This window comes from Populus alba, chromosome 2 (assembly GCF_005239225.2).
Source record: "Populus alba chromosome 2, ASM523922v2, whole genome shotgun sequence".
NCBI lineage: Eukaryota > Viridiplantae > Streptophyta > Magnoliopsida > Malpighiales > Salicaceae > Populus > Populus alba.
Genome location: NC_133285.1, coordinates 4,750,743 through 4,764,581, shown reverse-complemented (window position 1 = coordinate 4,764,581; position 13,839 = coordinate 4,750,743). Strand labels below are relative to the sequence as shown.

The window sequence follows — 13,839 nt, the reverse complement described above, 5'->3', positions numbered from 1 at the left end:
ACATTTATTAATTTATCTCATTTCTCTGATATTATTCAATAATATTCAACCTGGAATTTTGATTACTGCTGGTATTGCTTGGGAATACATCCATACTTGGGCTAATGGCTACGTTTTTGCATTGCGTGGGTGCATAGCTAAATTTTGTCTTCTATTTGTCTGTCTTTTAAGATTCTGTGTTCCATATGTGCACTGCTGACTTGTGTAGGTTGAATTTCAAATTACAACGTTCATGTTTTCATTTGTTTCAATCCTGGTTTCGTTCTCTGCTTTACATGTAACATTCAGTGCAAAAGAGAGGGATTTCTCCAAAGGATTAAAGATGAAGAAGGTGAGGGCTGCAACATTTATGGGTTCTTGGAAGTTAATAAGGTAGCTGGAAATTTTCATTTTGCACCTGGGAAGAGTTTTCAGCAATCTGGTGTTCATGTACATGATCTGCTGGCATTTCAGAAGGATAGTTTTAATGTAAGCCATGATTTTACTTCCTGGCTTATCTCTACATATGGAATATCAATCACTGATCTTGTGTTTGCCAAAGAAAATGAACCTATCAATTTCTTCTTAAATGCTCATCATGTTATGGGAAGCAAACCATCTGATAAATGCACACAATGTGGTACAGATAAGTCACAAAATTAATAGGCTGGCTTTTGGAGAATATTTTCCTGGTGTTGTTAATCCTCTTGATGGGTAATTTTCTCCTTGCATCCTGGTTTAATCTGCCAATTTGTTCGGCTTGAAGATTGACTTGTTTGCCTCTTTGGCCTTTGCTGTGTATTACATTGTGTATGCTGGAATATCAAACTCACTCTTTACATTCAGTGTGCAATGGACACAAGAAACACCAAGCGGGATGTTCCAGTATTTCATCAAGGTTCTTCTTCAGGACATCTGCCTCCGCTGTTGCTTTCTGTCACTTCTTTCTAGGTAGTAATAATTTAGGAAATTCAATAAGTTCTCAAGCATTTTACACAAACGGGCACTTTATTTTTCAGGTAGTGCCTACTGTATACACAGATGTGAGTGGACACACTATCCAGTCAAATCAGGTGTGATCATGCTCCTAAAAATTCACTTTTTATATTATCTCTCTTCATCTGCATTGATATAACATGGTAGAATTTTTTCAGTTTTCTGTAACTGAACATTTTAGGGGGGCAGACATAGGTCGACTTCAGTCCCTTCCAGGAGTTTTCTTCTTTTATGACCTCTCTCCTATTAAGGTAGGTATTTTTATGCCTGTTAGGCAAGGTCAAGAGTTACTGCATCAACAATGCTAAGTCACTGTGGAATTCTTTCCACTTCAGAGATTTTTTTTATCTAGCCTTTGCATCTGATTTGCATTTTGCAGGTGACTTTCACAGAGGAACACGTTTCTTTCTTACACTTCCTCACAAATGTGTGCGCCATAGTTGGAGGTAATACTTTATCCCTTGCCAAAATTCCAAACTAAAGTGATAATTGATTGATGCTCCCTTTTTGCTGTGTTGGTCTCTTTCGTAACTTGCACCATAGGATTGATAGAATCTAATGAAATGTATAGGAATGTAAAAAAAGAAAAAGTAATTTCCATTTGTGTTATGGAACGGATTCAGGAAACCATGATACAGAGTTCCCAAATCTCAACTTCTATGTTTTTTGTGCATTTATATTAATTTATTTGATGATAGGGTGTTAATAGTGGTTGATTATTTTTATAATCAGGTGTTTTCACTGTTTCTGGCATACTGGATTCATTTATATATCATGGTCAAAAGGCAATCAAGAAGAAGATGGAAATCGGTAAATTTAGTTGATGACATACTGACAGGCTTGGGTCGTTGCTGTGTTGCCCGTAATTGACTTCTCAAATGGAATTGGGTTTGGACGCCTATTTTGAACTGCCCAGTTGCTTAGAATCAGAACTAATGTTTGTGTCATAATTTATAATGCCTATTACGGAATTAGATTTATTTCATAGTTCATTGGTATTCAAAATGGGGAATGTCTCTTTGTTTTTCTTTCTCCCCCCTCGCCGGAGTGACAACACTGCGGATGTGATAATTACTGCTATTGCCATTTTGTGTGTATGATGGCGCGGCGCTTTCTTCTGGCCTGGAACTTACGGGAACCTCTGTGGGGATTAAGAAGGGTCAAGAACGTTTTGGATTCAACTTCACCATATAATCTGGGGAATCTAGAGGTATGGCTATCGTGTTATGAGGTGTCCCAATTATCTGTGATCTGCAACTATAACAAGAAGAGTTTAGAGAGAATAAGAAAGAGAGAAAGACTGGATTGTTCTTCTTGTTTTTATTACTTGCCTTAATCTTAATCAAACCACCACTGCCCTATTCTCCTTTTTCATAAGCTTTCTATCCAAGATTGCAAAAGGATAAACCTTCACCCTACCAAATTCACCCATCACTGATAATTCTGAAGAGATTAAAACACCCTCTCCCATTTTCTTCTTAAGTTGAGAAACATGAAGCACTGGATGCATTGAGCTTTCTTCTGGCACTTACAACTTATAAGTCACTGCTCCCACCTTTTGAATGATCTGATGGGGACCATAATATCTTGGATTAAGCTTGAAGTTCTCTCTTAGAGCCATACTACTTCGTCTGTAAGGTTGTAACTTCAAAAACACTCGATCTCCTTGTATGAATCCCCCCTCTTTCCTGCTTTTGTCTTCCATTTGTTTCATTTTGTTCATAGCTATCATAGCTAACCCTAATTGAGCCTTCAATATTTGGTCCTCATTAACTCTAGAGAAACCTCGTCTTAGGATTGGGTATTGTAATGTGCCTTAGATAGGTTTCCAAGCAATGGTTCATCCTTTTTTTCTACAAACTGCTTCACTAGCTTTTTCACGAAAATCCAATAAAAAAAATAGTCTCAAGTCTCTTGTATGAATTTTAAGTTCATGCATGTCCAAACCAATAAAAGAGAGTCATATGCAGCTTTAACCAGCTTCTCCCTCAATACTCCCTTCTCTCGAGCAACTATTCTTCATTTATATCTTAGAATGTCATCCACATAAGTATACTCAGGCCACTTACTAGCATGAGTCATCTTTGCTAATGACAATTTCTCGTAGCAGTAGATCATTCCAGCAAGTGCCATACATTTCTTCATACCATGCTAATGGATCCAAAACTGCCAACTTCTTTCATCAGTTCATTTTTTTTTTTTTTTTTGATCAAATGTAAGAAAATTCATCAGTTCATTTTTATTCCTTCGGGAAAGTGCGTCTACAACCATATTTTCCTTTCCCTTTCTATATAAAATTTGTTTGGTATATTAAAATTATTTTATATGAGAGCCTCCTTTCTTATTACATTGATTTCTGTTAATTTGATTCTATAACCATGATTGTGTGTGTGCATTTTGTGGATTTCCGTTATTGTTGACCTAAGCTCTCTTTGTATTAAATCTTTCTGACTCAGATCTTTCCTTGATATGTCGGCGCGGCTTTTATTGCTTGATTTTTCATCGAGAATATTTGAGCTTGATTTAGGTTTTGTTCTTGTTTCGGAAGGAGATCAGATTTTGATTGAAACTACCGCATGTTATGAAAAAGTAAAGTAGTAAGTACTGAATGGAATTCAAGATCAGTGTCAAGAGTAAAAGATCTCTTTAAAAAGTCTTTTGACATGAATAAAAAGGGCATATTTTCCTACTGTTTTTTTTTTATACATTTAGTATTTTTATATTATGCAGTGATAATCTTACTGATTTAAAAGAAAGTATCTATTTTGTATTTAAGTATGTTTTTATATGAGGATGGGTCACCCATCCCCATGGAATCAAGTAATACTTTGAAAAAAAAAAACTGATTATATGTAATGTGAGCAATCTAGTAGTTTAAATTTAATGCTCATAAAGTCTCGTGTAATTAAAAGTATTAGAGGATCGATCGCTAGACGCTATAAGACAAAAAATTACTGAAGGCAGTAGAGTAACAATTTATACCGAATTGTTACTTTCTACTGGGCCGAAGTAAACTTGAAAACTTAACCATGGTCAAGCATCGGAACTTTGTCCGGTAATGAGCTGAAGCATAGCCCAAATCATGGACGGAGCTATGGGCTTATATGGAAGAAAAACTCTTGGACAAAGTGAGATTATATGGATTATGGGACTCTCATAGGGTAATATGCCTTCACCCAATTGATTATAAATCAAATTACGCTCACATTTCTCCGTCTGCACTGCAATGGCTTCAGGATGTAACCCAAATATTTGGCCGGTGCCTTCAGCGGTGTTCAATTGCAGCTCAGGGTATTAAGTTAAAGTTGGGGTCACGGCGTTTGGACGTGTGTGAAATCCAGCTCGAATTCTGCACTTTATATAAATTTGTTCATGTGTGTGTTTTTTTGTTCATATACGAGTTTGTGTTTGATGATAAAGGTAATATTAGGAGAGCGTCCATGTAAAATAAATCCACTTCCCTAAATCATTCTAAAAACATTCTATATTTTGCTCTAAGGCATTCTTCAAAGATCCTTGATTTATCATGTATTCTGGAACGCGAGATGATGTTTTATTTTTATTTTTCATCGGAAGTCATTGTTGATATGGTTGACGGCAACTGAGCATCTAAATCGGCAGGATGAATCCCAGTTAATAGATGGCCTAGGCATCGCCGAATTTGGATTCTGGTGGCCCTTGGACTTTTAGAAGTTCCTTTCTGGTTTTCTTACGCTGTTCATGTGAAGTGTGAACTCGTCTTTTGCATCATGGAAACAGATAATAAAAATAAAGAGAGATTGAAAGGTTGGATCTAAAACAAGAAATGGAAATTAAAGGCTGGTTGTCTGCCAACACCTTTAATTGGATGCTTTTTTATATGCTGGTATATGAAAGCGAGGAAAGAAATTCTAAGTTGATCATAATGTTAGTAATATTTCCTATTTATTTTCTAGTCGTAAAGAACAATGCCTTAAACTTCATCCAAGTGTCGAAGAATCTCCTCGATGATCTTTAATTTCTCCATCTAACATTAATTTTCACATCTCTATATGCATTCCTTTAGCAAACATGTGAGTAATAACAAGTGTATTATTTAATCTCGAGGAATGCAGCTCAACTGATCAAACCTTAAGTTTATGTTCTAAAATTTACTAGTTCGAGTATCATAAACCTCAAGACTACTGGAAGCTTACATAGTCATTAACTTCAGGATTCATAGAATCAATTGAGGTATGCGTAAACTAACCCGAACATCTACATTAATAATAATAAAAAAATAAATGTAATTTTCCCTTTGACATATAATAATAATAATAAAGTGGTGTTCAACCTTATGTATGAGCCTTCACACGTGTAGGCTTGGATACGAGCTAGGGTAGTTCCAGTGCAAATCTAGCCGATATTTTATATTTTTTGATTTGTTTATTTCAAAAATATGATAATTTCTCAATATACTGATTGTTTTCATCGAACTCATTTTATCTTAATCATTACGCTTGATTTATGTATTTGATTTTTACTACATACTATATTTAGCGGTTTTGTGATGTTATTTATGATTAATAATGAAATCTCAATATCATTTAATAAAAATAAAAACCCACACCGATTTGGCTAGGAAAGGAATCTTAGATCCATATAGAAGATTTAATTTTGAAACATGAAAGCCAGTATAAAAAAAGAAACAAAAATATTTCCTTTGAAACTACTGCCAATGTGTGGTTGATATGTCCATTCTTCGAACACTAATTCAAAAGAGCTTCGAAACTCTATGAGAAATGAGTGGGTGATACTTTAAAGCAGACGGTGGTTAGAGTTGCTTGTTAGAAAAGGATAGAAGAAACGAAGACAAATTCAATTTTGCAAGGGAACGGTCTATGCCTTTTTGCTTTAAATCACGAGCATATCGTGCATTTAATAATTTTTATCACATAAAGCTCGTCAAAGTGGGACTGTAAATATCAGTGTCTCGATCAAGCGTGCTTGCGCCATAGATTTTGTGCTATCATATCATCATGGATTGCAACGAAGAAAATGTGTCTCACTGTGCATCTTTTATCATCAAAGCCCCCAACTCCAAGGCAAAGTTTTGGAAGCTCGAGAGGATGGCAAAGACGACGAGGTTTCTTCGAGATTTCAAACTGATAACTTGGCAGTAGTTGCCGAAGTAAAGACTTGACTTAGCCACGGGGGACTGAATGATGGAAATACAAAGAGGCAGGGAATAGAGGGATAGCTGATCTCCAAATGTTCTCTACAAATTGCAAATAAAAAAATTGATTGTCTAAAAATTATTAATTTAAAATTAAAAAAAAAAACATTTTAGAAACAAAAAAAAAAAACAAAAACAGTGCTTGACCACAAAACAAACGATTAACGATGGCTATCTCAGTAATAATGGAGCGGAGACAAACAGGGAAAAAGGGACGATCGCCAGCAAACCCGTACTGCGAACAAACAGTATCTTAAAGAACACGCTCCACAGAAAGCAGAAAAATATCCGATTCACATGCCACGACAAGAGTCTAGAACCACAGATCATTATCAACGGGAAATCAGAGCGTGTTTCAAGCGAAAACAATCCGTTAATCATCTTATGGTCCTAACTCCCATCCGTTAATCATCTTGTGGTCTTAACTCCCATCTTTTATCGATTGAGCACAGATCTACCATTTTCGACCACAAGCAACCTCAGTTTCCTTTGTTCATCACATGCAATTGGGTTAGGTCAACTATCAAAGCCAAGGCAAATACAACAAATTCATACTGATAACGAAGCCCGAATACATAATGACCATGGACACCAAACAAGAAAATACAAATGCATCCATGGCTCAGCTGGAGATAAAAGGACCAGCTAACCATGGATGGAAATATACATGATACAAACATTATTTACCTATCATTAATTGCACCTAGTAGAATCTAAATCTCCCAGCTACAGACTTGATAACTAATCTTGGCCCTTCTGCAACTGCCAAAAACTTCATTGCAGCGACCAAATCCCTAAATCTAAAAGGCAACTAAAAACAACAATAACAGGACTAGACAACAACAAAACGAATCTAAGATAAAATTGAAGCCCAATCAATCTCATAAGAGGGATACTTCTGCAACATGAAATTCCCCAATTCAAAATCCAACGGTGCTTCCTCAAAATCCGGAAACGTCAGATCCGACAAAGGCGAAGATCCACCCGACGCAGTACTCTCGGTCAATGCCGGAGACTGTGTCTCAGCCTTAACAACCACTTGCTCCTCCTCCTGGATCACCACTGCCAAGTTGGCTTTCTTCTTCGTCGAGTTACTTTGCCTCTTCGTTTTCCCTCCTTGTTTCTGCTGCGAAGAGTTCTCCAAGCTTTTACAAATAGCTTTAAGTTTCGCATCAACTGAGGAATGGAGAGGCTTGTAATCGCCGATGTAGGACCCTTGGTGGATTAAGTTTGGGAAGTTAAGTCTTGCAAACTCGCCTCTGAGTTTATAAGCTGCTCTGTCATAAGCCAAAGCTGCCTCCTCAGCTGTGTCGAATGTGCCAAGCCAGAGTCGGGTTCGGTTCTTGGGCAAACGGATCTCAGCGACCCATTTACCCCAGTGCCTTTGCCTTACTCCTCTGTAAAGTTTTGTGGCCTTTGGTGGTGTACCGATTTGTTTCATGGGGATCGGCTTTGGGGATAAGAATTTGAGGGTTTGGGGTTGTTGGTAAGCTTGAAGATATGAGAGGTTATTCTGTTGGATCTGGGTTTGGATCTGGTGGATCTGGGTTGGTGTAAGGTGGTTAAGCCCAATTGAACTGGATGGTTGCTGGAGACCCATTGGGTCGTTGAACGACAACCCATAGGTTGTCGACGGAGAGCAGCAACCATCTGGGTTGAAAAAGGACTGCTGATGTTGCTGTGGTGGTTGTGGGGAGAAAGAAAAGCAATTGGATGATGTAGAGGGGGGAGAGGGAGAAGAAGGATAGTTAGAGGTTTGAGAAGGAGAATGGGTAGTTGAAGGGGAAGCACCTCTCATAAAAGGTTCAAGTGCTTCCATTAACTCACCACCCCCGAGGAGGTCTGATTGAAGCGGTCTACTGCTGTGGAAATCCATTGTAGAGCCTTCAAGAAAAGAATCAAAATTTATAGACAAGAAGCTAAAATTGATCACTTTAAGAAAACGAACCTGGTTCTCGTTTAAAATCAAAGAACAGGTTCGGGTTTCAGAAATAAAAATTAAAGAAAGATCAAAGAGGTTTGGAAATAGACGACCCCTTTAGATTCAAGAACCTAAAAAACCAACCTTGAGGGACCAAAAAACAACCCTTCAAGCTGATTCAACTAAACAAAAGAAAAATTAAAAAGCTTAAAATCAACAGAAAATGAAAGATTAAAACTTTCTAGAGATTACAAAAACACAAAAAAAACTGGATCTCGATTCTGAAAACACCTGGCTTTCGATAAAATCTTTGTTAAGTTTGCTTTCTAAGCATTGCTTTCTTCCAAAAAACAAACCCAAAAACCACAACTTGAAAGACAGATGATTAACAGAAAGGGATTCAGAGAAGCGGGGTGATACAGAGAGGGGGGATTGATTAAATTTTAAAAAACCAGCAAACAAAAATCGCTCACTCAACACTCTTGCCTTTACTTTTCTCTCGCTGTCCTTTTGCGTGAACCACTCGTGTTCTTTCTTGTTATATCCCGCGAGCTCTCCTGCCCCTTAATATAGGACACCAGGAACTTAATTTTCCACAGTGATTTACATCGTTAATTTCAATTAGCCCCTCTCTTACCTCACTCCATCTTGCTTAATTAATAATTGCAGCGTTTTTAAGGTCACTCTCCCATCCAGCTAGCTTCCACTCGTGACGCAAGACTTCTTCAATCAATGCTCATGGAGCCATTCGATCACTAACACGTGTCTCTGTCCTCTCCTCCACCGACACCTGTCCATCACTGACCTCAGGGACCAGTGGCCTTTTGAAGGTTGCCCATTTGCTTACATTATCTCTCACCTTCTTGGCTTTGTATTATGCGTTCACGCGTGATGGCTTGTGTGTTAAAAGAATATTTTTAAAGATTATGAATTTTTTTAATATAATGTTGATTTTAAAAATAAATTTAAAATATATATATATATATATATTATTTTAATATATTTTTAAATAAAAAATATTTTAAAATATAATTATTATCAAAATCGCCGAAGCTACGCAAAACCATGCCATGTATCTTGACAATTGAAGTAAGTATGTTGCTTTGGGATGTGATTTTTAAAAAAAAAAAATTAAAAATTTTTTTTGTTTGTTTATTATTAAAAAATTAAATAAGTGAAAAATAATATCCGGTCAATAAAAAATACTTTTTAATCAAAGAAAAATTTGATTTGGTTTCCAGAAAAATATTTTCCTTTTACTTTGAGCGAAAAACACTTTCCGGAAGTTGTTAAAAATTTAAAAATATCATATAATTTGTTGATTATATCAAATTTGATCCTCAAATTTTTTATTACTATATATATTTTGTTTTGAATTTTTTTTTCAATTTCATCCCTTAAAATTTAATTTTTATATTAACTTTGATTCTTATTTTTATAATTGTTATTTGTTTTTCTCTTATTATTTTTTAATTGAAATTTTTTATTTATTAAATTTGATTCTCATTCTTTTGATTGTTACTTATTTTATTTGAAATAATTTATAAAATATTAATTATTATTATTTTAATTTCTTCATCTTTCAATTTTTTTATGTTTTAAATTTGATCTATTATTTTGATTATTATTTATTTTATTTAAAATAATTTATGAAATATTTTTTTTTTCAATTTCATTCTCATTCAACTTTTTAATTTGTAAGATTTGTTCCTCGTTATTTTTAATAAACTTGAAAAAAATATATTAATAAGTTATTTTCTAGCCAATTTTCATAACATAACCAGACACTAGAAAGTGTTTTTCAACTTATTTTTCATTGCATTATAAAACATTAGAAAACAATTCACTTTTTCAGAATTTATTTTTTTCAAAAAAAAAAACCATTTTTTAGCAAACAAACGTAGCCTAATTTGATGCTGGAGAGATGATGGTGTTAATAAACAGCCGTGATATTTACGGTGGGGGGTATAATAATAACAACAACAATGACACTGTTTTGAATTGTTTTTTTATTTAGAAAAATATTAAAATAATATATTTTTATTTTTTAAAAATATTTTTAATATCATAATATTAAAACAAACAAAAAATATAAAAAAAAATAATTTTAAATAATAAAATAAAGATTTATCCCATTTTTTTATTTTTTAAAAATTATTTTTGATATTGGTGCATTAAAATAATTTAAAAATACAAAAAAAATATTAATTTAAAATAAAATTTAATTTAATTTTTTAAAAAAATATTTTTAAAACATAACAATAAAACTTAATTCGGTGAGATTAAGGTTGTGCAAAGAGTGAGGGCAGTTGATAAACGGTTGTGATGCTTCTTTGAATTGGTCGCCAACCTATTTTGACCAATTTGGGAATTTTCCTTCTATGTTTGATGGCCGATACCCTTTATTGCGGACTCATTAATGATGGGTGGAGGTATCCGGCTGTACATGGACTTCTGTAGATGTATCTATTAATAGTCCGTTTGGCTAAGTGTTTTTACCAGCGTTTATTGTGTAATAGTTGCATTAAAGTGTTTGGTTATAAATCAACCGTGATTTTTTATATGTGGGCCCTACCATTATCTGCGTTGCAAACGTTGTTTTGTTGAAGCTGAAATTTCATGCTTCTCGCTGCGTTTCTGCCTCTCGCCTCTCGTTACTCCACTGTTACCATACATGTGAAAGGCAGGAACGCAATATATATTTTTATATTGGGAATGCCTTTAACATGAGGGGTCTTCCATTTGGTCAATTGCGTCGAGAATACACCATTGCCCACCCTTGGAAGTAGTTACAGACATATATGGTGCACCCATAAGAAGAAGAAACATCACAAACCAAAAACCATTAATTGATGTGAAGAAGAAAAATCATGAGACAACAAATTGGCTTGAATCCAAAACGCTTTATAATTAGAATGCTACAGTATATGAACAGTGTAGCATGCTGTTTTGGTCGGACCGGTTCCGGCCAGATCAGGTTCAGTCCAAAGCTCAAAATATATTTAACCGGGTCCGACCCAGTAAAAAAAAACTAAAAAATATTTTTTTATTTTTTTATTATATTTTTTCGAAAAACTAGTATTTAACATTATTCAATGACACTACATAAATAAGACAGAGATCGCTTGATGACATATCATTTGCAAAATTTGATCGCAATCCTAATTTTGTTCTTGATTATATTTTACCTGATGTTATTACGTGCTTAAGAAACCAAAAAAATTATAGTCCTTATCGGATGTATTTCATACGTGATGGAAATGTAGATAGTTTAATGAACCAATAAAAAATATTTTATACAAAGTATTATTTATTTCATGATGTAATGGTAATAATTAAATCCACAATATTTAAATTAAAAACCATCAATATTAATATATATTTTTAAAAATTATTTTATAACCTCAATTTCAAAAATCATTCTTAACCAAACACATTAAACTACTTTTTCCTCAACTTAATTTCAACCACAGTTTTTTTTTAAACCAACCTCAACTAAAAGTACTTTTTATAAAACAACTTTTTTTAAACCACAACCACAACCGCTACCGCAATACCAAACACACTCTAAATACCGTCCTTTGGGGTTTGGAAATTTGTTGGCTATATGGCAATTTCTTACTTTAATTTACCTATCAATTCGTAACGTATATGTTGCTTAAAGTAAAGTTTCTGCTCGAATTTATGTGTGCAAAACAATCTACATTTGAGGTCATACTTGAGTTTTAAAATATTTTATTTCAGAGAGGTTTAAAGGGGAAAAAAGGTTACTTTTCGTGTGTAATTTTCGAACAAATTTCCGAGCTAGCTTATAGACACGATGTAAATGTAAATCAAAGCCCTTACATTTTCTTGAACGTTGCTAGCACACAAATAAATATATTAAGGCTTGTAAATTATATTTTTTATAAATTTTAGGATTATTAATAATTTACATGATTATTAATTTTAAAATCTATAAAATTAATTAAAATACATATAAATTAATCCATAGATATTCATATCAATTAAAAAAAAAAAAACACTAGAAGCTGCTGCACATGGCAATGATTCGAGACTGAGATTTATATTTAGAATTTCTAACGTGAATCAAATATCACAATACAGTAAAAAACATAAAATATCGATTGACATATAAGTTGGTGGTTTGAGGATGTATTTTAGCTTTGAAAAGAATTTATAAAAAATAATACAATGTGAATTAATTAACACGTCAATGTAAGGTTAAAAACAATAATATTAGGATCATTCTTCTTCTTTTTTTTATTGGTAATGGGTGTTCCGAGCCAGCTTGCGTGCACCACAACTAATCTCACTGCTCACTGAACATCCTGCAAACCCAGTGAGCATGTAAGGCACCGCGGGGGTGACAGGGCGTGCACGGTGAGATTTGACCCATGATGCAGAGGAAGGGAACAAGTGAACCCTTTAATTACTGGCCAAGACCTCAACTGCTGATCATATTCTTCTTCTTTTTTTTTTTTTTGGAAAGATCTGGATCTTGAATTTCAAAAATAAAATCCCTCTGTTGAAACCACTAAACCCTTAATATATTTATATATTTTTAATATATAAAATAGAAGCATGTCCCATCACTATTTTCATTTCTTCTTTCTCATCCAGTCTATTATATTTCTCATCCACCTATAAATATGTGTTCACTGATAAGTGTCGTGTTAAGAGAGAGTGAGAGAGAGAGGAGGGGAAATTTGTGTTAAAAAAAAAAAGACAGTCTCTTATTACCGTTCATCAAAAACCCAATGTCCTATTAAAAGTAGTGACATCACAACTACACATCTAACGGCAAATCCGACGTCACAAATAGCAGTTGGCAACGTGCGAAACCAAACAGTCCCCAGCATTGACCTTACCGTGGTTAATTTGTAATGACAATGGTTAAGTTACCACGGACAACACGGCGCATAATAAGAAAGAAGAAAATAGTCAGCAAATCACGTGCCGGAGTAATGCCAGTGGATCCTACTCTTCATTTGCGGCGCCAGGAGCTGCAAGGAGCGTCGTGGACTTTACGGGAGCCATTTTAAGATCTTTGACCCACGCGCAGTTGAACTCCCTGCATTGGGAATATTGTTCCCTACGCTAAAATGGATGAGAACTTTCATCGATATGTTGACTTTGAATAGATTGGACCTGAAACTCTGCAGATCCGGTGGATTGATTTAGTTACCTGCAGTTGATTGCAGTGAATGAAGCTGAGTTTTATTTTGAATATTTATTTTTATCAAATCAGTATTATTTTAATTTTTTATTTTTTATGAAACAAAATTATTTTAAATTAAAAAATAATAATTTATAGTTTGGATAGACCTTAATTCAGTATCAAAGATAGATTTTTATAACCATTTAGTAGAACAAATATAAGTTGTTAACATAAATCTTTGAAAAATACAGGGAAAGAAAAGAGATTCAACTTTTCAAGTTATTGATTGAGAGAGAAAAATTAAATGAATAAATAAAATATGTATCGTTGTTATATGCCATGTGTGGACCAAAAAGCAAATTCAATACATGTCACTTTGGTTTTTGAAATTAGTTTAATATTCACATCAATTCATTTTTGATTGTTTATAAACTTAATTTCTCTAACATATTATTAGCATAGCTAAATACTAAAAAATTATTTTTTATAACATTATCAAACATTAAAAATAATTTATTTTTCAATAACTCAATTTCTATTAAAATCACTTTTTTTAAAAAAATAATTTTCAACAAATAAATATTTTTT

General features: G+C 33.9%; 2 protein-coding genes across 2 annotated transcripts; one reads left to right on the top strand and one right to left on the bottom strand.

Moving 5' to 3' along the window:
• Positions 1-222: 222 nt before the first annotated feature.
• On the top strand, positions 223-2,296 carry LOC118049166 (uncharacterized; the record flags this gene model as incomplete). Its single annotated transcript, XM_035059092.2, has 7 exons — positions 223-468; positions 626-693; positions 826-877; positions 999-1,052; positions 1,134-1,226; positions 1,355-1,421; positions 1,708-2,296. Coding segments are annotated over 7 exons (672 nt in total), but the record flags the coding sequence as incomplete, so codon positions are not given.
• Positions 2,297-6,694: 4,398 nt separating this feature from the next.
• LOC118049165 (ethylene-responsive transcription factor RAP2-13) lies at positions 6,695-8,686 on the bottom strand. Its single transcript, XM_035059090.2, has one exon. The coding sequence runs from the start codon at positions 8,043-8,045 to the stop codon at positions 7,023-7,025; it is 1,023 nt and encodes a 340-aa protein (XP_034914981.1). The 5' UTR covers positions 8,046-8,686; the 3' UTR covers positions 6,695-7,022.
• Positions 8,687-13,839: the final 5,153 nt, after the last annotated feature.

What these genes read in the sequence shown, in the direction of transcription:
- LOC118049165 (XM_035059090.2), bottom strand. Translation starts at nt 8,045, where the DNA reads ATGGATTTCCACAGCAGTAGACCGCTTCAATCAGACCTCCTCGGGGGT.